The 25919-nt window shown below is 50.8% G+C and overlaps 1 protein-coding gene across 13 annotated transcripts in view; it reads right to left on the minus strand.

The window, feature by feature from the left end:
• ITPR1 (inositol 1,4,5-trisphosphate receptor type 1) overlaps positions 1 to 25919 on the minus strand; it is a 227895-nt gene that overhangs the window by 196184 nt on the left and 5792 nt on the right. For 12 of the 13 annotated variants that reach the window (XM_064156162.1, XM_064156157.1, XM_064156158.1 and 9 more), the window contains exons 1-3: positions 23750 to 23852; positions 9996 to 10103; positions 6137 to 6207 (exon numbers count right to left, since the gene is read on the minus strand). In XM_064156162.1, the coding sequence (XP_064012232.1) occupies positions 6137 to 6207; positions 9996 to 10103; positions 23750 to 23775 (205 nt within the window). In that variant the 5' untranslated portion in view covers positions 23776 to 23852. Of the gene's footprint in view, positions 1 to 6136; positions 6208 to 9995; positions 10104 to 23749; positions 23853 to 25919 lie in introns of those variants that run through there. The other variant, XM_064156160.1, reaches the window with a different exon arrangement.

Genomic DNA, 25919 nt, shown 5'->3' on the forward strand with positions numbered 1-25919 from the left:
GTAGCTGCTGGACAAATTAACCCAGTAAGTGCCCTTGCTCCCCTTCTGCTTCGTGCAGCTATTCTAAGGCTCTGGATGCCTGGCAGCCAGAGCTGCATCCCAAATGAGGAGCTGCAAGGCACTTCCCCAGAAGGCTGTCAGACAGACTGTTGTGGTGTAGCAGCAGTGTCTTGCACCAAGCAAACACACTTGGCTCGGCGCAGCGCCGCGTTCCGACACAAACCCAACCCAGAACCTCTGCAGGAGCTCAAACCCACCGAGAGCGCTCAGAAGCCAGCAGCTGAAGCACAGAGCTGTCAGCCCTGGGCTCTGCTGCAGCTTGGCCAGGACTGGGCAGCCTGAGCTGACTTTGCAGGGCAGCTCTCTCTGCCCATGGGTGATTTCTAACGAAGCACTGGGTGCTCCCAGCCTGGCTGGAGGGGCAGCTGCAGCTCAGCCCTGCCACAGAGCCGCGCAGCTGACAGGAGTGTTCCTTTACAGGCACCATGCAGATGCAGAGTCATCCTCCAGGAGGGCAGCTGGAGCAGTGATTCCAGCTCTGTCAAACAGAAAAGGTCTCTGTTTTTCTCTGCTCACAGCAGTGCAGATAACCAAGGAGCTGTCACACACAAGCTTTCTTTTTTTGGAGGCTCTCTGCAAGAGGGATTTTTTCCAGGAATCTCAACTGTACACAGGATATTCAGACCAGCTCACTAAAATACTCTCAAACAACTCTCATGTCCTCAGGTACAAACCCTGCTCAATGCACTCTTAAGTCTTCACATTCCTCAGGGTAGTTTGAGACTTCCAACCACTCACTTCAGGTGTTACCTACTGCTGATGGGGATGGGAACACAGAAAGGATCTCAGAATGGCTTAGGTTGGAAGGGACCTCAGAGCTCATCCCCCTCCTCAGAGATCATGCTCCTACCTCTCTGCTAAGGGCAGGGACACCTCCTAGCTAAACTCAGCTGCTCAAAGCCACATCCAACCTGGCCTTGAACACTTCCAGGCAGGAGGCAGCCACAGGCTCCCTGGGCAGCCTGTGCCAGGCTCTCACCACCCTCACACTCAACAACTTCCTCCTCAGCTCCAGTCCAACCCTGCTCTGCCTCAGCTTCAAACCATTCCCCCTTGGCCTGGCTCCAGACACCCTCAGCACAAGTCTCTCTGCAGCCTTCCTGCAGGATCCCTTCAGCTATTGGCAAGCAGCTCTAAGGTCCCCCTGGAGTCTTCCCTTCCCCAGGCTGCACCTTCCCAGCTCCCTCAGCCTGTGCTCACAGCAGAGGTGCTCCAGCCCTCGAATTATCTTTGTGCTCTCCTGTGCACTCTCATCTCAGCTTTACATCTTCAAACCATAACTGTATTCTAAAGACTGAGGTACATCAGCATTTAGTATTGGAAGAAACTGCTGGAAGCTTGAGTCCTGGAGTAACACCTCCCTTGAGAGCTCTTCTCAACTGCAGCACTTGAGGTTCTTTTCCTTCTAATACACCCTCTGAATTTACTTACTCAGTTTAACATCTTATTTGTGCTTTGACAAAGCACTCCAAACCTCACCTGCACCCTATGTCATCTTACTCAGCTTCCTCTTGCTGCAACTCATCCTCTCCAGGACTCCACCACCACCAGATTCATCTCCCAGCTCATTTTTTTCCAGGACCTCCATCAACAGAGCAGGGTCTTGTGTCCTCAGGGCACCTCTGGATCGTCTCCTCCACGCAGACTGAAAGGTTCTACCGCTCCCATCTCCTACTCCACTTGTGCTGCTGCAGCTCATCCTGTTCAACTCAGTTCATGCAAACACACACAGAGCTTCTCTCATTTTTTTTTATCCCAGGACAGCTCAAAGCCAAAAAATGTACAAGGAGTGACTTCCTAGCACACAAACCCCACCTCCGGTTCAGCTACCGAGGGCCTGCTTTCAGAAACTCCTTTCTCAGCAGGGAGGATTTTCACACCACAAGCAGGTTATCAGCACTTGGTGACAGCACAGCCTCACGGCCCACTGCTGCTGTCAACTGCCTTTTGCAGGAGAGAGGCCTTCTCCAGAAAAGAAGGATGAGGTCTACACACCATCGCCATGCACAGCAGCCATGCTCTATGCTAAGGGGATGAAGCAGGGGAGAAAGAGAAACCAGCACCCTCTAGGACCAGGGCAGAGGGGATGAAGCAGAGGAGGAAATAAAACCAGCACCCTCTAGGACCAGGGCAGAGGGGATGAAGCAGAGGAGAAAGAGAAACCAGCACCCTCTAGGACCAGGGCAGAGGGGATGAAGCAGAGGAGGAAATAAAACCAGCACCCTCTAGGACCAGGGCAGAGGGGATGAAGCAGAGGAGGAAATAAAACCAGCACCCTCTAGGACCAGGGCAGAGGGGATGAAGCAGAGGAGAAAGCGAAACCAGCACCCTCTAGGACCAGGGCAGAGAAGCTGAAGCAGAGGAGAAAGAGAAACCAGCACCCTCTAGGACCAGGGCAGAGAAGCTGAAGCAGAGGAGAAAGAGAAACCAGCACCCTCTAGGACCAGGGCAGAGAGGCTGAAGCAGAGGAGAAAGAGAAACCAGCACCCTCTAGGACCAGGGCCTTGCTGCTGCCTCAAGATGCAACTGCTGAAGTGTAGCCTAGGCAACAGGACTTCATAGAACCTGAAACACCTATGGATAAGAAAAAGGCAGGATGGATTCATTCCACCACTGGATAGAATCACTTTAGCTTCACACTGAATATTCTTGAGTCAGTGCATGCATAGCTAAGCAGCAAATCTTGCATCTAGATAGCTCTTGGTGCTTTGATTAAGCATGGAAATCAGACTGACAACTGTTTCACATCTGCCTACAGAAGAGAGATCTGCAGAGAGCAGCTTGCAAGTACAGCCCTGGAAGAGACTGGCCAGAAAGAGATCAAGACAGGCCACGAAGTCACAGCTGAGTGTTGCTCCCAGAAGGTGACTTCAGATGTGAGCAGCCTGTGTCTGGACACCTCAAGGCACAGCTCCTTTCAAAGAGGACTCACACATAGGTGCCAAACAGGTTCTAGCACAGAGGTGGCTCTCAGTCCTGGGTAAAACTGCACTGTCAGTCCCTCACCTGTGATGAATTCTGGCCCTGCTCTAAGGTGATCTGCAAACATCACTCCTCAGCTCCCAGCACCAGCAGTGTGCACCTGTGTGGATTCAAACCAAGACCATGTTGCTTCTCAGGCTTCACACTGCAGTGCTCCTCTCAGCTGTGATGCTCAGTATGGACCATACTGAGCACATACATGGGCACCACACTCCAACTTGCCTGGGTACCAGAACATTCCCACATCAGCTCCCACCCCAGGCTGCTCTTGTACAAAAGGTACTTTGTGCTGCTGATCTTCTGTGCCTGTGACACGGCCTGAGGCAGCAGAGGCTAAAAGTCAAGTAGGTAAACACTGAGACTACTGAACTACATTCACCACACTCACAGAATGGTTTGAGTTGGAAGGGATCACAGAATCAGTCAGGGTTGGAAGGAACCAAAAGGATCATTTAGTTCCAACCCCCCTGCCATGGGCACTCTACCCTAAATCAGGCTGCCCACAGCCTCATCCAGCCTGGCCTTAAAGATCCTAAATCCTGAAGATCACCCAGTGCCAACCCCCTGCCATGGGTAGGGACATCCCCCACCAGCCCAACTTGCTCAAGGCCTCATCCAACCTAGCCTTGAACACCTCCAGGGAGGTTGTGGAGCACAGAAGCACCCAATGTGATCAAAGATCACATTGGGTGCTTCTGTGCTCCACAACCTCCCTGAGCAACTTGTGCCAGTGTCTCACCACCCTCACTACCAAGAACTTCTTCCTCATCTCCAGTCTCCATCTCCCCTCTCAATGCTCCAAGCCACTGCCCCTCATCCTAGCACTACAAAGCCCCTGCACAAGTCCCCTCCCACAGCTGCTTCGTAGCGCAGATGTAAACCTTAGGGAAGGCCTCGTGTCCCCTTGGCAAGGGAGAGATCTTTCCAAGGTGGCCTAAAAACCCCAGGGAAGATTGCAGAGATGTGGCTGCAGCTCCTGAATCCTCCCCAGCCAAGCCTCTGGCTGCCTTTACTAACAAGCCAAAGGGGCACTCTCCCTTTGTGTTGGAGATGGTGTGATGAACTCGTTATTGCTCCTCCTGAAGACATTTACTGTGCAAGGCATTTCATCTGAGGCCACACTTCCCAAGCCTGTGCATAAACAACAGAAATGCCTGCTAAAATTTTATGACTTGTTGCCATCTCCCATTAAGCATAAAAATGTCCCCATGGAAAGCTTTAGTGAAGGAACTGGAAAGGTTGGAAAAGGTTCACACCATTCTTTCTCCATGTATAAATTATAAGTAACATGAGAACATTTACAATGTCTCACCACAATGCTTTATGTCAGACAAATGTCTCCCTGTACTTGCAGTTCCTAAGCTCTGCTAGCAAGAATTGCCTTTTTCTCATTCTCCTCTCTCTCCCCCTCCCCCCCTGCCTCCTTCTACACCCAGCAGTTGGAGTTAAATCTGGCTTTATTCTTTCATATGATGTTAACATCAAGAAATGCCTAGAGTCAGGGCTCTGCTTCACCTAGCACCGTTGTTCTGCTTCTGGAGAGCCTAACACAGAATGCTGCAACTCACCCAGGTTGCCTCTCCAGGATTTGAATCCCCAGCTACTGAGTTTTCCAGTAAACAGGCATCTCTCTGCTCTGGTGAGATCCCACCTGGGGTACTGCAACCAGTTCTGGAGTCCCTGGGACAAGAGGGCTGTGGAGATGCTGGAGTGTGTCCAGAGCAGGGCCAGGAGGATGCTCAGAGGCTGCAGCAGCTCTGCTGTGAGCACAGACTGAAAGAGTTGGGGCTGTGCAGGCTGGAGCAGAGGAGGCTCCCAGGTGACCTTCTTGTGGCCTTCCAGGATCTGAAGGGGGCTACAAAAAAAGCTGGGGAGGGACTTTTGAGGCTGTCAGGGAGTGGCAGGAGTGGGGCGAATGGAGCAAAGCTGGAGGTGGGGAGAGTGAGGCTGGAGGTGAGGAGGAAGTTGTTGAGCAGGAGAGTGGTGAGAGGCTGGCAGGGGTTGCCCAGGGAGGTGGTTGAGGCCCCATGGCTGGAGGTGTTTAAGGCCAGGTTGGCTGAGGCTGTGTGCAGCCTGCTCTAGGGTAGGGTGTCCCTGGGCATGGCAGGGGGGCTGGAACTGGCTGCTCCTTGTGCTCCCTTCCAACTCTGATTCTGTGATTCTAAAACCCACCAAGAACTCAACACATCTCAACACCTGTATGAAGCGCTTTGTTGTGTGAGACATCTTCACGGCATGGCAAAAGCCCCAACACCCCCAAAGAGCAGCAAACAAATCCAGCAGTGCAGAAGGTGCATTTCAAGAGCAACCCCCTGCAGGTCTGGCCAAGTCTGGAGAGAATTATGATAATCCTGAGCCCCTGCTAGAAGCAAAGCAAAGCCAAGCCAAGGAAACGAGAGTCAGCCAACAAAGAAATAAGACAAACAGTTGGTGCTGCATCTGAGAACAGCAATAAAAGGTAGATCAAATGTTTAGAGAGTATTTGGCTGAACTCTCCTTTGGATAAAAGACACAATCAGGAGGTGAAACAAGAAGGATTCAAGGAGGTTTTTTTTCCTCCAAACAATCCCAGTTGGTGCTTCTCCTCCTGGGTTGTTTTTTGTCTTATATCAGACTGAGCCAAGCTGTGCACAGAAGTAGGCATCAATTTCTTATCACTGAGTTTCCTAGCAGAATGAAAGCAAATTCAAAGGTAGTTAAGATCAGATGAAGTCAAACAAAGGAAAGCCTTTGTACAAACCTTTGCTGCTCCTTTCTTTCCTCTTCTCCAGGATTGGTACTGGCTAACTGAATGCTAAACACACGATAGCAGGGAGAGAGGAATCTAACTTGGAGAGGTCTGCTAAGCTCTGAATCGATCTGAATGCTGGTCTCAGCTGACATCCCCATCCCCACCTCCTCACAAAGCACTCTTCCTAAGCCCCCCACTCACTTCATGCAGACATCCACACCTGCTGCTTCCTCCTGAGCTGCTCTTCGCAGAAGGCGACGCCAGAAAAGCGTTGTAGAGAAAGCACCGAGGCCAAAGCCAGCTGCAGGTGATGGCACCAAAGGAAGGCCACCAGCTAGCCCATGAGCTGCCTCATGAACTTACCTCTGAATTTTTTGGGTGGGTTGTTAAGGTCACCTGCTTCTGGCTGTACCACACACCGATCATCCACAAGGCTGCAAAGGAACGAGAAGCCAAGTGAGATGCTGCTCCCCTCACAGCCCTCCTCAGCAACACCACAGTGGTTCGCTTGCAGCATGGCATCCGAGGGGCCACTTCAGCAGAGGACATTCCCCAAGTGCCAACTTATGCCAAACCTTTCTAAGAAGCATGCAGCTAGGGTTCATTTGTAAGTTTTACTGTTGCCCAGAGCTATGCTCCTGGATAGGTGGGACAATAAATAAGTCATTGCTCCTGTGTACTGCATCACCTTTATGTCCCCTCCTCGAGGTGCAGACAGAACAGCCCATATTCTAGTTAGGTGGCAGACAGCCTTAGAACAGGTAGTGCCTCTTGGACAGATTTGGGGAACCTTGCAAATGCATTCACGCACAGGGTAGAGAACAGCAAAAAGTGATGGCTGTGCAAAAATGGACACTGACACTACCACCCCTGAGGTATTAAAGGGCAGAAAAAGCTGCCACAGTATAAAGTGGCTCTTCAGGAAGGCAGAAAGAGCCCCTCCTGTTCACCAAACACAGGGTAAGTCAAAGGGTTGAACTAAACTCCTCCTGTTCTCCCAGGAAGGAGGAGGACTGGACAAGTGAACCCAGGAGATTCCAACAGGGAATGCCAAGACAGAGCTTCTTGTGGATGCAGGCTGGCATATACCCCTCAGGATCGATTCAAATCACACAGGATAAAGGAAACAGCTAGGAAAATCTGTCACCAGTGCTCTATCCTTGGCACAGCTCAAGATGGAATTGCACTTTCACCAGACATCTCTTTCCAAACTGTGAAAGTCTGTTGTTTCTGATTCGATCCTAAATCAGACTCAATTTGGCCCCCTGAAAAGCCAATCTGTCAAAGAGGCTTTCTACACCAAAGTAGAAAGTAAAACTCCAAGGTCTGAAAAGATTTGGGAGGTCCATTCTCATGCAGAATCAAGTGGAGAAAAGATGGAGGCCTAGAATATGAGAGTTGTTCCTTGCAGAGGCTGGCTGCATGCAGGGAGCATCTGGAGACAACAATCATGGAAAATAAAGTGCAGAAAGAAATTCAGAGATCAGAGCCTAAAGTGGACTCAACACTTCTATGCATCTAGAATTTGCATATGCAAACATTCAGAGTAAATTGCTTTTTCCCCATGGATTTTCTCCCTACTGTTCTGTAGGCATATGGGAGTGGTAGGGTTAACGTTTCAGCTGACTGCTGTGTCTGCTCCTAGTGAACCCGGGGCCAAAAAACAACCCAAACTATCCAACCAAATGGGTTCCTCTGATCCTCCCACACAGAGATCAGCTCAGTGCAATATATCCCTCTTGTTCTGAGGTTCAATTCCAAGGAAAGAGAAACCTCCCAGACTACTGAGAAGGAAAAAGAAATTTACAGGGTGAATTAAAACTAAGAGCAGAGAAGAGGATATATTGTACACAGGTAATCACCATGATGACAGCACTGAGTTTGGGAAGACAGCAAGAGTCAGGTCTTGATTAAGCAACAGTCATGTCATAGGAATATTAACTAGGAACACCCTTCCAAAGCATTAGAATGTAGAGTGGGATCTGTCTCTTGACCATTAAGCACATGAACAAGTCATTACACACTGTTATGACATAAGACTGTCAAAACTCCACATGGTATAGAGCACAATTACACCCCCCCCAAAAAAAAAAACAACCACCCCATCTTTGCTTTGCTGCTTTTGTTTTCTCCAGGACAAAGACTAAACTCAATATGGGACAAAACTAATTGGATTATGAAGGCTTATTAAGCTGAGAATGCATTTCATGTTTCACATAGCAATTGGGATTTCTGGCTTAAATTAGGCTGAGAAGATGTGTGGCCACTACACAAGGCAGTTACCTTAAAGCAGCACTAATGGGATCAAAGAGATGCTTGTAACCCTAAGGGGCCTTTAGACCTGCCATGAGAGAACATCTCATCAAGCCTGGAAAAGAGCTGAGCTCGGGGCCTGTGAGGTCTAGAAGGACTACCCATGGTGAAAAACCTCTGCTGAGCAATGCCATCAAAAGCCACAGCCACTGCAGAATGTTCATCATGCACCGGGTAGGACTCGACATCGCAGCACAACTTCCTACCGGGGCTGGAATCGTTCACTGCCAAACTTCAGTACTGGGAAGGGAGGGGGAGGGGGGGAAATCAAAACCAAACACAACACCAACAACAAAAGAGTAGCCAAATGGATCGTATTGCTGAAGTCATTCTGCCAGTAGATAGTATTTGGCCAGTTCCACAGCTGGTTGAGTGCTGCAGAGTGCAGGTGGCAATATTTGACCAGGCCCTGGGAGATGTGTCAAATACGTTCGCCAAATACTATTCCACCAACCCTACTTACTACATCCCTTGCTTTTAGCATACCTTCTTTCCCTTCTGGCAGCATCCCATATTTTCTTCTCTTTCCTATAATAGATCATGGTGCATCTTCAGTGTCTGCTTCCTTCTCTGCCCCCTTATTTTCCAGAATCCTAATAGCTAGAGGACTAAACCTACAAGTTAGTTTGGAGTCACTCGGATGAGATTCCAGCCCGTCGCTTCCTGCCGAGACACTTACCAGGATGCTGTCTCTGTACCCTGCTTGGGAGCTCCATTTATCAGATGCAGCTGGACAGTAGCCATCAAAAAATTTGCTGTCACTGTACCCACCCTGAGGCCCTTAGGGCTACTGGAAATGAGAAAGAGCATGTTGTGTGCGTGCCCACTCACCACATCAGCAAGCTTCCTGGTCGCTTCTCTGCTACTCATTCAGCACTGAAGTACCACAGTAATGTGTCATGCATGCCACTTCCCTCCCTCTAATTTCTCACTGCTTTGAAAGGAGGTGGCAGATGTGCTCTTGGAGCTTCTCACCCAACCCCCTGCAAGGTCTTCCAAGTCAGTACACAGCTCCTCTGGCAGCTTCTGGTGATCCAACAGATTTCTCCTCAGCAGCAGTTGAGCAGAATAAAACATCCCCTGTCACTCCTCAGAGCTGCAGCTCAACTCCATGGCTTTTCTCTGCCAACTCTTCCTTCTCCTAGGTGAAGGGCTACTTGTGGTTTAATGAAGGAGCATGCACCTTGGACTGCTGAAGAGGCACTCCCCTGCAGAGCACCTACGCTGATGTCTCTGCAGAAGGAAGGGCAAAGGAGCTCTGTGGAGAAGCACACCAGGGGCAGAAGCCAGCCAGGGTGCTGGCCTTGGGCAAAGCTGAAGGCTCAAACCAGGTTCTCCTTGGACTGGGGAAGGACACTTTTCATGGTAGGGGGAGCCTTAAACGCTGGCAGACAACACTGCTCTGGGGCTGGTAGTGCCCCATTTGGCAAGGGGACAAAAGGGAAGCCTCATTTGCCCTGCAGCTTCTCATATATGTATCTATTTTATTGCTTTTAACCACTGACATCACCCAAGCCAAGTCTTTTTCCCAGTCAGCAAACTGCACTGGAGTCTACTCGTTTCTGACTGGGAAGGGCAGGGAGGGACAGGACGGGACAGACAGATGGACACGGGACAAACAACAACATGAAAACCATCTGCCTGCCTCCATTCCCTCTACCCAACATCTTGGCTTGACAAGCTCCTTCCTCCCCACCCAAACCACACCACAGTCATCAATGCACTCTCCATCCTCCTGCCACCTAGCTGGCTGCCTTAGCTTGAAGCCATTTCAATCCAAGGCCAAATGAGTACACAAAGCTGCCCTGCTTTACCCAGTCTCTGCTGGGAGTCAGGCTGGGGTTAGCTAGCTGAGTTCTGCTAGTCCTGCTCAGGGCTGTCTGCAGTAGAAGAGAACAGCAGTTCTTACCCCAAAGTGCTAATAAATCCATTGGTGGAGCCCTCTGCATAGAGAGAACAGATATCTCCAATATGAAGGAAGCTCGACATCTTGTCAGTCATCTCTGGCTTACTGCCCCTAGGAGAACAAAGCACAGAGGTTAGCATTCAGCAGGCAGAACCTCCCAGCACAAGCTGCTGGAGGCTACAGCAACAGGACCCGTGGCTTTTCTTCCTCCATTTGTTTGCAGAGATGAAGGCTTTCTGGTGCTGCACTGTCAGGTATCAAAGCAAACACAGCACTGCAAGATGCCTGCCTGGGAAAATAAACAGCCGCTGGCATCCCCTCTGGGGTGGGACTGGCTCTTGGGTAGCTGCATCCATCCCAGCAGATGCTCACAGCCATTTCAGTCCAGGCATAGAATCACAGAACTGTTGCAGTTGGAAAAGACCTTCAAGGCTGAGTGCAGTGTCAACCCAATGCCACCATGGCCAATAAATCATGTGCCCAGGTGCCATGAGGTGCCATGGCCACACCTTTCTTGCACACCTCCAGGGATGGGGACTCCACCACCTCCCTGGGTAGCCTGTGCCAACTCCTGACCACTCTTGCAGCACAGAAATTTTTCCTCATCTCCAATCTAACCTCTTAAGGTGCAACTTGAGGCCATTTCATCTTGTTCCATCACTTGCTACTCAGGAGAAGAGACCCACACCCATCTTCCTCTGCCCTCTCAGGGAGCTGTAGAGAGCAATGAGCTCTGCCCTCAGCCTCCTCTCCTCCAAGCTGAACACCTCCAGCTGCTCCTCTCCAGCCCTGCCCTCAGGGCCCCTCACCAGCTTGGTTGCCCTCCTCTGGACATGCTCCAACACCTCAATAACTTAACCTGTGAAGGGAAGAGGGAAGGAAGGAGGGTGGGCTGCCTAAGGCATTATTTGTACCACCTAAACCACAATACATTTCTCTGCCAGGCTCTGTCAGAACCCAGCCTATCTCAGAGCATGGTTTTGAGGTCCTCTGCTGTGCTGGAGTGGGGCTGGTGAAAGCTGGCAGGTAAAATGTTGCCATGATTCATGTCAATTATTTTTGGGCACATCAAAACCTTGAGAGAGTGAACACTGAGGCAGCCACCTGCTTACAGCTGCAATGCCAAAGACAGCATATGGTGAAGATCCACCAAGCACACCTGACTGCCACAGCACTTTGCAGGTAACAACATAACCATTAAGGTCTTTCAAAGTCACCTACTTTAAACCACATACCAGGAAGCTGAATCCCTGAGAAATCAGGAACACTTCAACCCTCTCTTTAAAAAGATTGCCTAAAAGTCAGCCTGAGGAGACAGTCACTTGGTCTTGGCAGCTCCCAGAGTGTTCCAAACCTACCTACACCTTCTACAAAGCCCCAGATTCTGGATTGAGAGACACCTGGCATTGAAATAGAATCACAGCATTATAGAATCAACCAGGGTGGAAGAGACCTCCAAGCTCATCCAGTCCAACCTAGCACCCAGCTCTATCCAATCAACAGACCATGGCACTAAGTGCCCCGTTCAGTCTCTTCTTGAACACCTCCAGGGATGGGGACTCCACCACCTCCCCTGGAAAAGAGGAGGCTCAGAGCAGAGCTCATTGCTGGCTACAACTACCTGCAGGGAGGCTGTAGCCAGGTGGGGTTGGACTCTGCTGCCAGGCACCCAGCAACAGAACAAGGGGGGACAGTCTCAAACTGTGCCAGGGCAGGTTCAGGCTGGGTGTTAGGAGGAAATTGTTGGCAGAGAGAGTGATTGGCATTGGAATGGGCTGCCCAGGGAGGTGGTGGAGTGGCTGTGCTGGAGGTGTTGCAGCCAAGCCTGGCTGGGGCACTTAGTGCCATGGTCTGGTTGGTTGGATAGGGCTGGATGAGCTTGGAGGTCTCTTCCCCCCTGTTTTGACTCTATGACTCGGTAACCATAAGGCCATGAGGTTTCTGCTGTTACTCAGCCAGTCATTATTCCCAATCAGATCTTTGCAGCTCAGGTACACACTTGTCAGCCCCCAAGGAAGGATTTTCAGAAGACATCATTCCCAAGGCCATGCAGTGGCTGCTTGGAGAGCCTCCCTGGCCAGGCTTTTTGATCACTGAGTTCAAAAGGCCTGAAGGGTTTTTGCTTGAGGTTTCAAGCAGCAGGCACCAGCACAGCTCTCCCAGACTGCTCCTTCCCTGCAAGGCAGCCCTGCCAGAGAACACTGCCCAAGAACAAAAATAACTGAAACCCTTCCCACCCTCTCCATCATAGCACCCAACTCACTTCTCAATGCTCTACCACCAGGAGAGCTGAGCAGCAGGGAATTATGCTTACTATGGAGCACAGCCCTGACATAGTACAGCAGATCAATATTCCCTTCCACTCAACATCATCTTGTTTATCAGAGGAGTAAGGACTGAGTTTATTAGGCAAGGCTGGAGCTCAACAAGGACAGATTCATGAAGACTGAAGAGGAGGATGCTGATAATGTACTGCAGGTATGAAAGTGCAAGCAAAAACCTGAAGCTTCACTGCCTCACCCTCCAAATATTAGTGGTGGGTGGCAATCATCATCACAACTGCTTCCATCATTACCACCTCAAAACTCCTTAGGGTCATTCTCTTGCCTGTAAATCCCTGTGCCAGCTGCCAAGTAAAAACAAACTCTGGGGAAACTAAAAAGGACAAACAGGTCAAGATCACATGCAGGGTAAAGGAGGCTCAGCTCCTCTGAAATCAATGCTGTGTGCACACAGGAGCAACTCATTGGCTCCAGGTTGCTCACTGGATGCCAGGTCCTTCAGCCCCTCATATCTTCTCCTGCCCATTCCCATTCTCTCCTGATAACTAAAGCTGCCTTTCTGTCCACTTATTTGAGGATGCCTGCCCCAAAACATGCAAGGACTGAATGAGCACCACCAGAAATACAACTTTCCTCTGTTCCCAACTTGGATGTTAGCTATGAGCCTCGTACTACAAACTCTGAAGCCCTCAGCCCTGAATGAACACAGCCCAAAGCAAAAGGCAGCAAGTCAAGAAGAAACACAACTGACCCCCTTCTACAACAGCATTTGGAGTGTCCCAGCTGGGGTGTGAAGATTACTGGACTGCACCCTTTTTCCTTTGGAGAAGCAGATGTTTGCCACAGCTGCTCCCAAGAGAACATGAAGGTCAGAATTACTGACTTCTGCTAAAGAAGAAGATTTTTGCCTTGGCAAGAAAACAAAATGACTTCAGCCCATTGACCAAAATGAGGATGGACACTGGAATCATCTCCCAGGAGAAGCAGTGGATTCCCCTACATGGGTCAGTTTGAAGACTCAGCCTGACAGGGTGGCTGGGCCAACTCACACCAACCACACTGTCACCTGGAGAGGCTGGAGCAGATCCCTTCCACCTTGGTACTCTGTGATTCATTCCTACACTCCCCTTTCAAAACAGAGCCTCAATTTCTTCAGTGAGAGAGATCCTGACACATGCCATGACACTGGTGGCACAAAGAAGTGCCAACCCCTAGAGTAAGCCCTTCTGCCATATATTGGCATTCCCACCACTAAGCTGTTCAGCAGCTTATCCTTACCCAGGCAACAGTTACAGGGCAACAGGTCCTTTTATGCCTGGAGATAGCTCAGGTGATTTCATTTCATTGCTGCTCTCTTAAAATCATAGAATGGTTTAGGTTGGAAGGGACCTCAAAGATCATCTAGCTCCAGGGCATAGGCAGCAACACCTCCCACTAGAACAGGTCACTCAGGGTCTCATCCAACCTGGCCTTGAGCACCTCCAGGGAGGTTGTGGAGCACAGAAGCACCCAATGTGATCAAAGATCACATTGGGTGCTTCTGTGCTCCACAACCTCCCTGGACAACCTGTGCCAGTGTCTCACCACCCTCACCGCCAAGAACTTCTTCCCAACATCCAGTTTCAGTCTCCCCTCTGCCAATTTAAACCCATTCCTCCTCCTCCTGGCATTACAAGCCCTTGTCAATAGTCCCTCCCCAGCCTTCCTTTCCCAGATCCTTCTCAGATTTCTCTGGGCCAACTTCTAAATGCATCCTTAGAGTCAAGGTTCTGCCGCTGCACAGCTCAGGGTGCCTGTGGCACTGCTGATGCCCAGCCTAGCTCCTTCCCAAAGAGCAGAGCTGTGCTCCTCACGCTTCCTGCTGGCCATCAGCTCAGCTCAAGACTTGAAAGGGTTGATCTGGCTACAGAAAAAATAAAGATCTTAGTTTTGTAAAGCTTTTCTTAAGCCTGCAATATTTAGCACTGCAGTCCTTGCTTGTGTTCTCCCTGACTCCTGTTTTCAGCCCCATCAGCAGGATGTTATCTCCACCATGACGTTATCTCCAACGCACCAGGACATACTTGGAGTGTGCCTCCAGGCTCTCCTGCTGCACTGCTGCCAGCTCCAGCTATGGGAAGCCTCTCAAATGCCTGCTTCCCCTAAAGGCTTGCCCACACTCAAATCTGGCACCATGTACACTCTCTGCATCTCCATCCCTTCTGGTTCTTGAGGAACTGAACACCTGAACTCAGCTCACTCCACATTTATCTCTAACTATGCTGCTTCTAAGGCTGGCTGCTGCTGCTCAGGAATGTGCTGGACCAGCAGTGAGGGACTAAATCAATAATGGGTTAGGTTGGAAGGGACCTCCAGGCTCAGCCAGTTCCAACCCAACACTATAGGCAGGGACACCTCCCACTAGAATGGGCTCACTCAAAGCCTCATCCAACATGGCCTTGAACACCTCCAGGGAGGTTGTGGAGCACAGAAGCACCCAATGTGATCTTTGATCACATTGGATGCTTCTGTGCTCCACAACCTCCCTGGGCAACCTGTGCCAGGGTCTCACCACCCTCAACCTGTGCCAGTGTCTCACCACCCTCACTGGAAAGAATTTCTTACTAATACCCAGTTTCAATCTCCCCTCTGCCACTTCAAACCCATTCCTCCTCATCCTCTCATTACCAGACCTTGTCACTAGTCCCTCCCCAGCCCTCCTGGAGCCCCCTTCACGTCCTGCAAGGCCACTCCAAGGTCTCCTCCAAGCCTTCTCCTCTCCAGGCTGCACAGCCCCAACTCTCTCAGCCTGTGCTCACAGCAGAGCTGCCGTAGCCCTCTCAGCATCTTGGTGGCCTCCTCTGGACTTGGTCCCAACAGTTCCATGTCCTGCTTGGGTGGACCCAACAGGTCTCCTTGTACACAAGGCTTACAAGTGAAGAGAACCATTTCTTAACTGCTTTAGTTGGAAGTTGCTTTCATGGACTCCTCACAAACACCTAACAAAACAATGAACTCATCCATTATTTGCATTGAGCACAACAAATTGTTAGCTACCTCCAACTGGCTACTTCCCACCTCTCATGGGATGGATGAAAACCTTCTAGTTGTGGTTTTTGCCTCAAGAGCAAAGTTTCCAGGCAGCCAGTTTGAAAACCTCTTAAAACCATCTGCCAACATCAGCTGCCCCCCTGCTAATCCCCCTGAAATGACACCTCTATGGGCATCTGCAGCTGGAGAGCCCAGAAGTCAAGGCACTAAAGAAAAAAAGAAGAAATCTGTCAACCTTGGAGCATTTACCTCAAGTTCACAGCACAGGCAGAGCACAGGGACTTGAGAGAACAAGTTCCCTCCTGGACATGCCAGCCAAAGCATCCCTGTGTGCCCACTGGAGCGGGGAGAGGAGGCTTTCTCACCCACATCACACTGGCCAGAGGCATGCAGGTGACAACCAAAAGTCCTCTGGAAGCACAGGGCAGGAGGATCCTCACCCGCTCTCAGCACCTGGCTCCTGGGGCTAGGAGCACAACCCCACTGCTCACAAAGCAGTGATGCTCTGTAGACAAACACAGCCATCAGCCTGCAGTCTGCCTACCTTAGATACAGCAGTGGCAAGAGCAGTCACTCCATCACAGAAACACAGAACTAACCAGGTTGGAAAAGACTTCTAAGACCATTGAGTCCAACCTAGCACCTAACACCTTCTCATTAACTAACCCATGGCACTAAGTGCCTCACCCAGCCTCCTCTAAAACACCTCCAGGCATGGGGACTCCACCACCACCATTCCAATGCCAATCACTCTCTGGCAAGAACTTCCTCCTAACATCCAGCCTGAACCTGCCCTGGCACAGCCTGAGGCTGTGTCCTCTTGTCCTGTTACTGGGTGCCTGGCAGAAGAGCCCAACCCCACCTGGCTACAGGCTCCCTGCAGGCAGTTGTAGAGAGGAATGCTGGAGGGGAGAGCTCTAGGAGAGCATTTGCTCTGTCCTGGTTTTCATGGCTTTCTCACACCCTTGCCAAGAGACAGGAGGCCTGCAGGGACCCCACCACGTCCCAGTTGCCACCCAGGAGTCTCCCACCCACGGAGCATCATTATCCTGTTCCAGTGAAACAGTGGGGAGAAAATAAGAACCCTTCTAGGTAAACTTGAGAATTGGAAGCTAAGGAAGCTCACTGATAAGGAAACAAAAGCAGTGTGGTTATACCAGCACCCAAATCTAGCAAAGTCAGCTTTCTCCAGACAGGCATTATGAGGTTTAACTCAGGTGGCAGCAGAAACATAAGTTCTTAAAATCACAGAGTGGCTCAGGTTGGAAGGGACCTCAGAGCTCATCTACTCCAACCTCCCCACCATGGGCAGGGACAGCTCTCAACTAGATTCAGCTGCTCAAACCCTCTCCCCACTTTGGCTTGCACATCCCCAGGGAGGAGGCATCCACAACCTCTCTGGGCAGCCTACTCCAGAGTCTCATCATCCTCACACTGAAGAACTTCTTCCTAGGATGCAGTCTAAAACAACCTTCTCCCACTAAACTCCAGACTCTAACTTCAGAGAGAATTTTTAAGGTAAGAAATGGAACAGGACCTAGAAGTGGACTGCACACTGGGAAGCAGAGTGTCTAGCAACAGGACAAGGGGGAATGACTTGAAGCTGAGTGAGGACAGGATTAGACTGGAGCTGAAGAAGAAGTTCTTCAGTATGAGGCTGGTGAGACTCTGGCACAGGCTGCTCAGGGAGGCTGTGGCTGCCTCCTCCTTGGGGATGATCAGGGCCAGGCTGAATGAGGCCTTATGCAGCTGAGTCTAGCTGAGAGGTGTCCCTGGGCATGGAGGAGAGGTTGGATTAGATGAGCTCTGAGGTCTCTCCCCATCCCTACCATCCTATGATTCTATGCTAAGTAGACAATACCTACTCACAAACATCAAAACTGAACTATGAGCATATTCCACAGGATTTGCCAGGCCTCCACAGCCTGAATGTTTGTGTTGGTGATGCCTTTGTGTGTATTAGCCATGCAAAAATCAGTGTCTTCAGATGCTTTATGCACTGCCTAATCTGCACAGCAGAACAACAGCAGGTCTCTGCAGTTCAGCAGGTGTCTCTGTTCTTGGAGGTAGCTTCCTAACCAAGGTACTGCTTTGTAAGCCATTTTGACAGCCTGCAGTTCTGCTCCCTGGAATTGGATCTGGAAATGCATGAGCAGTGAATATAAAGCCCAGGAAAACTCTGTATTCATCTCAGGAGTTTCAGGATGTGCCTTTCCCTTCCCACTCCACGCTGCTTTGGTGAACACTAACCTCCACCACAAGACCATGGGTTTGGTCACCTCAAAGAGAGCAAAGAGAAAGTGCAGTAATTAGGGGGTTCATTTGTCATGACTTCCTTAGAGGTTTGATGCAGATCCTGCAGCTCATGGAGCAGAAGCCAGTGAATTAAAAACAGATTCTGAACCGCAAACCAAGCACCCTGGGAGGGCCTGAACAAAGCCCTGTGCCACCATCCCTCTCCACAGCAGAGCTGAAGTTCTGCAGACCCTCCCTCATCACCATTTCAGGCTTCCAGGCAGATTGAAAGGACTCAAGTCACATTTTAGGGCACAAACAGATCATATGCTTAGTGTGACAGCCCTGAACAGAACGGTACAATGGTACAGGATGGAATGGACCACTGGAGACCATCTAAGGTCACCTCCCTGCCAAAGCAGGATCACCCAGGGCAGCTCACAGAGCAACATGTTCAGACCAGAGTAAGTTTGATCAAGTCACTGAAATTCATAGGATCAGTCAGGGTTGGAAGGGACCACAAGGATCAGCCAGTTCCAACCCCTCTGCCATGGGCAGGGACACCTCACACTAGAGCAGGCTGCCCACAGCCTCATCCAGCCTGGCCTTAAACACCTCCAGCCATGGGGCCTCAACCACCTCCCTGGGCAACCCATTCCAGCCTCTCACCACCCTCGTGTTGAAGAACTCCTTCCTCACCTCCAGGCTGACTCTCCCCATTTCCAGCTCTGTTCCATTCCCCCCAGTCCTATCACTCCCTGACAGCCACAGAAGTCCCTCCCCAGCTTTCTTGTAGCCCCCTGCAGATCCTGCAGGGCCACAGCAAGGTCAGCTGTGTGAACAGCCCCAACTCCCTCAGTCTCTCCCCATAGCAGAGGTGCTCCAATTGAACTCTGAGATGTTTCAATCCAAGGAAAGAAACTCTTGACAGTGAGGGTGGGGAGACACTGGCACAGGTTGCCCAGAGAGGTTGTGGATGGCTCCTCCCTGGAGGTGTTAGAGGCCAGGCTGGATGGGCAAGCTGGACTAGTGGGAGGTGTCCCTGTTCAGGGCAGGGGGTTAGCACTGGATCATCTTCAAAGTCCCTTTCAAGTGAAGCCATTCCCTGACTCTGTGGTTTCAGACAAACCCACTGCTCAGCGGCAGCTGAAGCAGAATTAACAGCAGAAAGCCCTCAGCTATCAAACTGGCTGTTAAACATCACGTACCTTAACGAGACAGCTGCTTCCCCAACATCCCAGAATAGGAAATGCAACTCTCTGTAAACACTTCACACTAACTTCTCCCATCCCTCAGCAGGCTCTCCGTGCTGAGTTAGAAAAGCCAAGGCTTCAGAGCAGCACTGCAAGTTTGCTTTCCTTCAGAGCCCAGCCAAGGTCCCTGCCTCAAGTCCCCTCCCTGGCAGGGACAGCATCTCTGCAGCCTGCTATTCCTCATCACCAGCAATTCCACTCTGCACAGCATCTGGAGCTATTTCTCCTGCTGATTCTCTGTCTATTTCGCGTGGGGTTTTAATTCCTCAACCTCTGAGTGCAAATCCTATTTGCAAAACAAACGAGACCCAGGTTGTCTTCTTGCCCACGGTTCCACTTCCAGCAACCGGCACCTAAATCGCTTAAATCTGTTTAAGATGGGTCTAATGATGTTTGTTTTGGGTGGGGGGGGGGGAAGGAAGAGGAGAGCTCCTTGCCATGCCTCACCGAGCCGTGATGTGCTCAGCTCTCCATTATCACACTGTCACTGCGCTTCAGTGTCCAATAGAGCCTGGCAATTTCGGCTGCATCGCCACAGCAATCAGAGCAGCACTCTCGGCTCAAAGCCTTCTTCATTACCGAGGTCGTTCGGCGAAGATTAGCATCTCGAATCGTACTTAGAACCATAGAAGTGCTTTCGGTTGGGAAAGAGCTTTCAGATCTTAACTCTGCTGAGCCCTCAGCACCACATCTCTGCAGCTCTTCAACACCTCCAGGGATGGGGATTCGACTGCGACCCTGGGCAGCTGCTTGCAGGCTTTGAGAACCCCTGCAGTGAAGTTTATTCTCATATCCAACCTAAACCTCCCCTGGTGCAACTTGAGGTCATTTTGTCTTGTCCTATCACTTGTTCCTCAGGAAAAAAGAGCTCAGTCCCCACCTGACTGCAGCCTACTCTCAGGGAGCTGCAGACAGCAATGAGCTCTGCCCTCAGCCTCCTCTTCTCCAGGCTGAACCCCCCCAGCTCCCCCAGCCGCTCCTCCCCAGCCCTGCTCTCCAGACCCTCCCCCAGTTTCATTGCTCTTCTGTGGGTTTAACTGCTTCCAACTCACTCCTGTAGACAAGAAGCTCTACCATGAAATAGAATCAAGCAGGTTGGAAGAGACCTCCAAGATCATCCAGTCCAACCTAGCACCCCCCCAAACCAGCCTGTCCAATCAACTAGACCATGGCACTAAGTGCCTCATCCAGGCTTTCCTTGAAAGGTGAAATTTGCTTCAGTTTAACAAAAAAAAAACCAAACCAGAGGAGAATTTAAGAGTATGGACAACAAAACCCCAGAGGGCTACTTAATGCCACAAGCTATTGCCACACAGTATGTGAAGAACCACCCAGAGACTCAGTGATGTTGGTAAGATGCCCAGCTGGGGACCCACAGCACAGGGTAAGTCAGAATGCTGGAACCAAATGGCACTGGGTCCTTACCAGTGGTCAGTCAGGCCAAGCAAGCTAGCACAGCTTTAGAAGTAGCCCAGGTGCAAGTCAAAGCCTACTCCTTCAGTGACCTGCTAAGGCCAAGCTTTACAACGAGATGACCTGGCTGAAAATGTGGCCCTATGGGCTTGGTCCAAAGTTCCTCCTGACGTTCCCAAGGTTTCCTGGCTGACACCCACCCATTCTGGGTCTGTTTTCACAGATGCACCTAGCTCTTGGAAAAAACCTGCAGCCCAGACCTGGTGCTTCCCCATCCTGATCCCCATAAACACAGAAGGCTTCCTCCCAGGACAAGGCTGGGAGAAAGAGGCAGAGGAATCCCATGGCAAGAGGCAAAGGCAGGAGGAAGTGCTCTATCTGAAAGATCCTCTGGTGAATAAGCACTCTTCTGGGGCTGCAGGACGAGCTGCTCTCGTTTGCAGAGCTTCTGACTTAGCAGATCTAAAAGGAGCTCTTTGCACAGAGCAGGGGAGGGCAAAGAGGAGGGATTTTGGGTAACAGAGGCAGCTGGGATCGGTGCCATGCTGCCAGCAGGCTGTGGCAGGGATGTCTGCTCACTCCTCAGCTCTGCACCAAGGCCACAGCAGAGAGAAATCCTGCCCTTCTTAAGCATCAATGTGTCCAGAGGAGGGACACGAGGATGAGCAGAGGACTGGAGCTGCTCTGCTGTGAGGAGAGCCTGAGGGAGCTGGGACTGTCCAGTCTGGAGAGGAGGAGGCTCCCAGCTGACCTTACTGTGGCCCTGCAGGATCTGAAGGGGATACAAAAAAGCTGGGGAGGGACTTCTGTGGCTGTCAGGGAGTGATAGGACTGGGGAGAATGGAACAAAGCTGGAAATGGGGAGAGTCAGGCTGGATGTTAGGAAGAAGTTGTTCAGCAGGAGGGTGGTGAGAGCCTGGCAGGGATTGCACAGGGAGGTGGTGAAAGCCTCATCCCTGGAGGTGTTTAAGGCCAGGCTGGCTGAGGCTGTGGGCAGCCTGCTCTAGTGTGAGGTGTCCCTGCCCATGGCAGGGGGGTTGGAACTGGCTGATCCTTGTGCTCCCTTCCAACCCTGACTGACTCTACAATTAATGCTGGGATTTTTTTAGGTGGCAACCAGGAGCACAGAGCACCCATAGCAGCCAAAGCCTTCTCAAATGTTGATCTTCATCCTCTGGAGTCACAGAATCAACCAGGTTGGAAGAGAGCTCCAAGCTCACCCAGCCCAACCTAGCACCCAGCCCTGCCCAACCAACCAGACCATGGCACTAAGTGCCCCAGCCAGGCTTGGCTGCAACACCTCCAGCCACAGCCACTCCACCACCTCCCTGGGCAGCCCATTCCAATGCCAATCACTCTCTCTGACAACAACTTCCTAACAACATCCAGCCTCAACCTGCCCTGGCACAGCTTGAGGCTGTGTCCCCTTGTTCTGGTGCTGGCTGCCTGGCAGCAGAGCCCAACCCCACCTGGCTACAGCCTCCCTGCAGGCAGCTGCAGACAGCAATGAGCTCTGCCCTGAGCCTCCTCTGCTGCAGGCTGCACCCCCCCAGCTCCCTCAGCCTCTCCTCACAGGGCTGTGCTCCAGGCCCCTCCCCAGCCTTGCTGCCCTGCTCTGGACACCCTCCATCACCTCAACATCTCTCTTGAAGTGAGGAGCCCAGAACTGGACACAGCACTCAGTGTGTGGCCAGACCAGTGCTGAGTACAGGAGTCATACCAAACCCACCTGTATGCCATTCTGGGCAACCTGCTGTGGCTGACCCTGCTTTGGGGGTTGGACTAGATTTAAAGGGACACCTCCCACCAGCCCAGGTAGTCAAGGTCTCCTCCAACCTGACCTTGGACACTCCCAGGGAGAGGACAGCCACAACCTCCCTGGGCAACCTGTGCCAGCATCTCCCCACTCTCACAAATTTCTTCCTACTCCCCAGTTTCAATCTGCAGCTCAGCACTCAGGATGGGTTCTGAGTGGGTCCCACAGTGCTAATTTTATGCACCTGCAGGTAAATTTTAGACATTACACAAGAAAAAAAAACAAACCATCAGCCTGGTACTTCTATCTACCACACAATCTTGTTTTCCATTTACTGCAACCTTTCATGTCCAGGGGCCTTGCTGTCTGCAGACAAATTGGCATCTGATGAACCGTTAGATTAAAGAGGAGAACTGCACTTTCTCAGAGAAAGTATTTTCCCTCCCGACACTAAAAAGGTAGCAGATCATTATTTTTCTTTCCCCTACAGTCTGCAGAGGCAAGATGGAGGCTGTGGGAGAGGGGAAGGAGAGAACAGCAGAGAGCTGTGACCTTCTCAAGGACAAGCAGTGGGTCAGATTCCAAGCCCAGATTTGAATTCAGGTCTCCTGAATCCCCATCCACCACCCACACCAGCCCTCTTCTCCCAGGAGGAAAATCACTCTCATTGCACATCCAATCAAGCACTTCCCTTTTTCCTTGGAGGAAGTTGGAATCCTTACAAGATGATGGCCAAGTTAATTAGGTCCCATTCATTTCCTACACCGTGCACCACTCCACAGACAGATACATTTAGGGTGGCTTTGGGGGTTTTTTTTAACCATATCACTGCCAACCTCATTCACAAATTACAGGGTGGTAGGTGCACCAAAAAAAACAGCTTAAGGAAGAGGGAGAAGCAGGTGAAGTAACTCACAGAGTTAACTTAAACCTCAGCCAATCCCCAGCAGAGGAAAGCAAACGTGCACAGTGTCCTTTTCTCCTCCCAAGAACGCCTGCTTAGGGTTTTTTACTTCCCCAGACAAGCTGGGGAGAGAGAACTCAGGTTGAAAGTAACAGACTCATAATAATGTGCCAGGCAGAAGTCACACTTTTGACAGTGAGATCTTACACTACAGCCATCAGACTGAGGGAAGAAATGGATCCTATTGACAGGCATCTGCAGAAGGCTGGGGAGAGAAAATCTATTAAGGATACTGTCAGGGGAGAGGAGAAAGAAGTCATTTCTCTTTCAAACCAAGTGTGACCTGACAGCATCTTCTCAACCCACTAGAAGAGAGAAGCACTTAATGAAGTTGGTACTTGCTCAGGTTGGTACTCACTTGGCTCGAACTCTGATAGAAGAAGGTAAGTTAGATGTCAGCCTCTGCATGAGGCCCCTAGAAGCACACAGTGTTTTCCAGCACATTTCCAGTACACAGAGAGAGCTGGAACAGGCCAAAAGAACCAGGGCAACCCAATGTCATGGGGAAAGAGAGCAAGCTTACTTTATATCACCAGCTGGAGTTTGGCCAAGGAAGAAGAGGGCACAGAGCAGTCCCAGTTCTCCTTTGCATGGTGATATATCTACTAAGGCTTCCCTACTGAACAGGCTGTCCCCATCAGCCTCCTTCCACACCTCAAGCCTCCAAGCTCCCTGCTTCAGAAGGCACACACTCCAACAAAAGCAGAACCCATTCAACTACCCAAAGTATCTTCTCTCTCCCCACCTCGCCAGCCCTCCTCTGCTCACCTCCCCCGACTCTTCTCGCCCAACACCTCCCACATCTCCCCTCGCCAATACCGCACCTTGGCGGAGGTTCTCTGTCCTCCATGGTGTCACCGGCGTCGGGTTCCAGGACTGGGCTTGGCAGGATGCCTCCTGGCAGCTTTGGGTCCCCACTGGCAATGGTGTTAATGCTTTTCTTCCACTAGCAAGGCTCTTCTCTTGAAGGCTTTTAAGAGAACACCTTTCTGCTACTAGCAACTGTCTTCTGTTGAAGGCTTGTAAGCCTTCAACACTTCTCTTCCACTAGCAAGCCTCTTGTACTGAAGGCTTGTAAGCCTCCAAGACTTCTCTTCCACTAGCAAGCCTCTTGTACTGAAGGCTTGTAAGCCTTCAACACTTCTCTTCCACTAGCAAGCCTCTTCCAATGAAGGCTTGTAAGCCTTCAAGTCTTCCCTTCCACTAGCAAGTCTCTTCTAGTGAAGGTTGTAAGCCTCCAAGACTTCCCTTCCCCTAGCAAGTCTCTTCTAGTGAAGGTTGTAAGCCTCCAAGACTTCCCTTCCCCTAGCAAGTCTCTTCTAGTGAAGGCTTGTAAGCCTCCAAGACTTTCCCTCCACTAAGGATCCTCTTCCACTGAAGGCTTGTAAATCTCTTCTTGTCTTCCAGAGGTAGCAACCCTTCCCAGGGCAAGCTCACTGCTCTTCCCTCCTAGACACCTCAGCAGGCACCCAGATCTGCACCCAACAACTTAAATGCCTGTGAGCAGCAGCCGAAGAGGAGGAGCCACCTCCAGCACATGATCAGCACATGTGGAGAACCACTGGGGGCCAGGGGGACCTACTTTGAGCCCTGCTGGTCTAAAAAAAGCCACCAAGCCCACTGGGCTGGGCTCCTTTACAGATGAAGGCTCCAGTGCCCAGGCTGACTTGCACAGATTGGCCTCTCAGCAGTAATTTTCTAGAAGGCAAGCAGGAGTCATTCCTCTGAAGCAAAGGGCCAAAATAAAGAGCATTGGCAACTGAACCTACTTAACCCTTACAGAGGAGTGGCCAAGGGATGCTGAGGTATTCAAGTAAGTTCTCAGTTAACCCTTTAGATCAAGCAACTCTGAAAGGTATCCACATTTCTCCTCCTGGAGAGGAGGGCAGACAAGACACCTGGACTGCAGTGGGTTGGAAGGCACCTTCAAAATCATCCCCTGCCATGAGTAGGGACACCTCCCACCAGCCCAATTGCTCAAGCCCTTGAACACCTCCAGGGAGGAGGCATCCACAGCCTCCAGCCTGGCACTGAACATCTGCAGGGAGGTTGTGGAGCACAGAAGCACCCAACGTGATCTTTGATCACATTGGGTGCTTCTGTGCTCCACAACCTCCCTGGGAAACCTGTCCCAGTGTCTCCCCACCCTCAACCTGTGCCAATGTCTCCCCACCCACACTGTCCAGAATTTCTTCCTCATCTCCAGTCTGAATCCCCCTTCAATATTAACTCCATTCCCTGCTGTCCTACCACAAGCCCTTGCAGGAAGTCCCTTCCCTTCCATGCTAGTTTGAGGCTAAGTGGAATATTTTAGTGAGAGAAATCAGATGATAGGTTGTTAAAGGGAAACAATGGTCATGGCTACTTCACTCAGCCTTGCTGAGATGTGTCAAAACAAGAATATAGACACAGAAAGCAGAGTCAGTGTGTGTGTGTCTCTGGGTGCTTGCACTTTTCTCCCTGGCCTGCTTTCTGTGCAACTAATCCTTCTGCTTTCTAACCCCCCTGAGCAATCCTCCAGATTCACCTTGCATGTAAGGCAAAGTCTGGGATAAGGAGGGGTGGAAAGAAGGTGGAAGGGTGGTTGGGAGCCTCTCCTGGGGACTCTGGTTTCTGGGAGGGCTGCTGTGTTTCTGTATTACTTTTCACTTGTGTATTCCTGCACACAGCTGTAAATACTTGCATCTATCTGCTTGTACATTGTGCTAAGCTGTGAATATAAAGCTTCATTAACTTCCAGCTCAGCTGAGTCTAGTCTGGGTGATTTCAGAAGAGTAAGGGAACAGGTAGCACCCAAACCATCACATCTTCACTTAGAGCTTCTCATCAGATTCCTGACTATGTGCAGCTGTGGCTAGGAGGGGCCAAGGTGCAAAAGAAATGTCTCCATAGGTTTCATCCTAAACAATTCCCACCACTTGAAAAGCAGACCTATGAAAAAAGCACATCTAGAGGGTTGGTTGGGGTTTGTTTTGGCCTAGTGATCAGAAGTTT

The sequence above is a fragment of the Pogoniulus pusillus genome, chromosome 16 (genome assembly GCF_015220805.1).
Source record: "Pogoniulus pusillus isolate bPogPus1 chromosome 16, bPogPus1.pri, whole genome shotgun sequence".
Taxonomy (NCBI): domain Eukaryota; kingdom Metazoa; phylum Chordata; class Aves; order Piciformes; family Lybiidae; genus Pogoniulus; species Pogoniulus pusillus.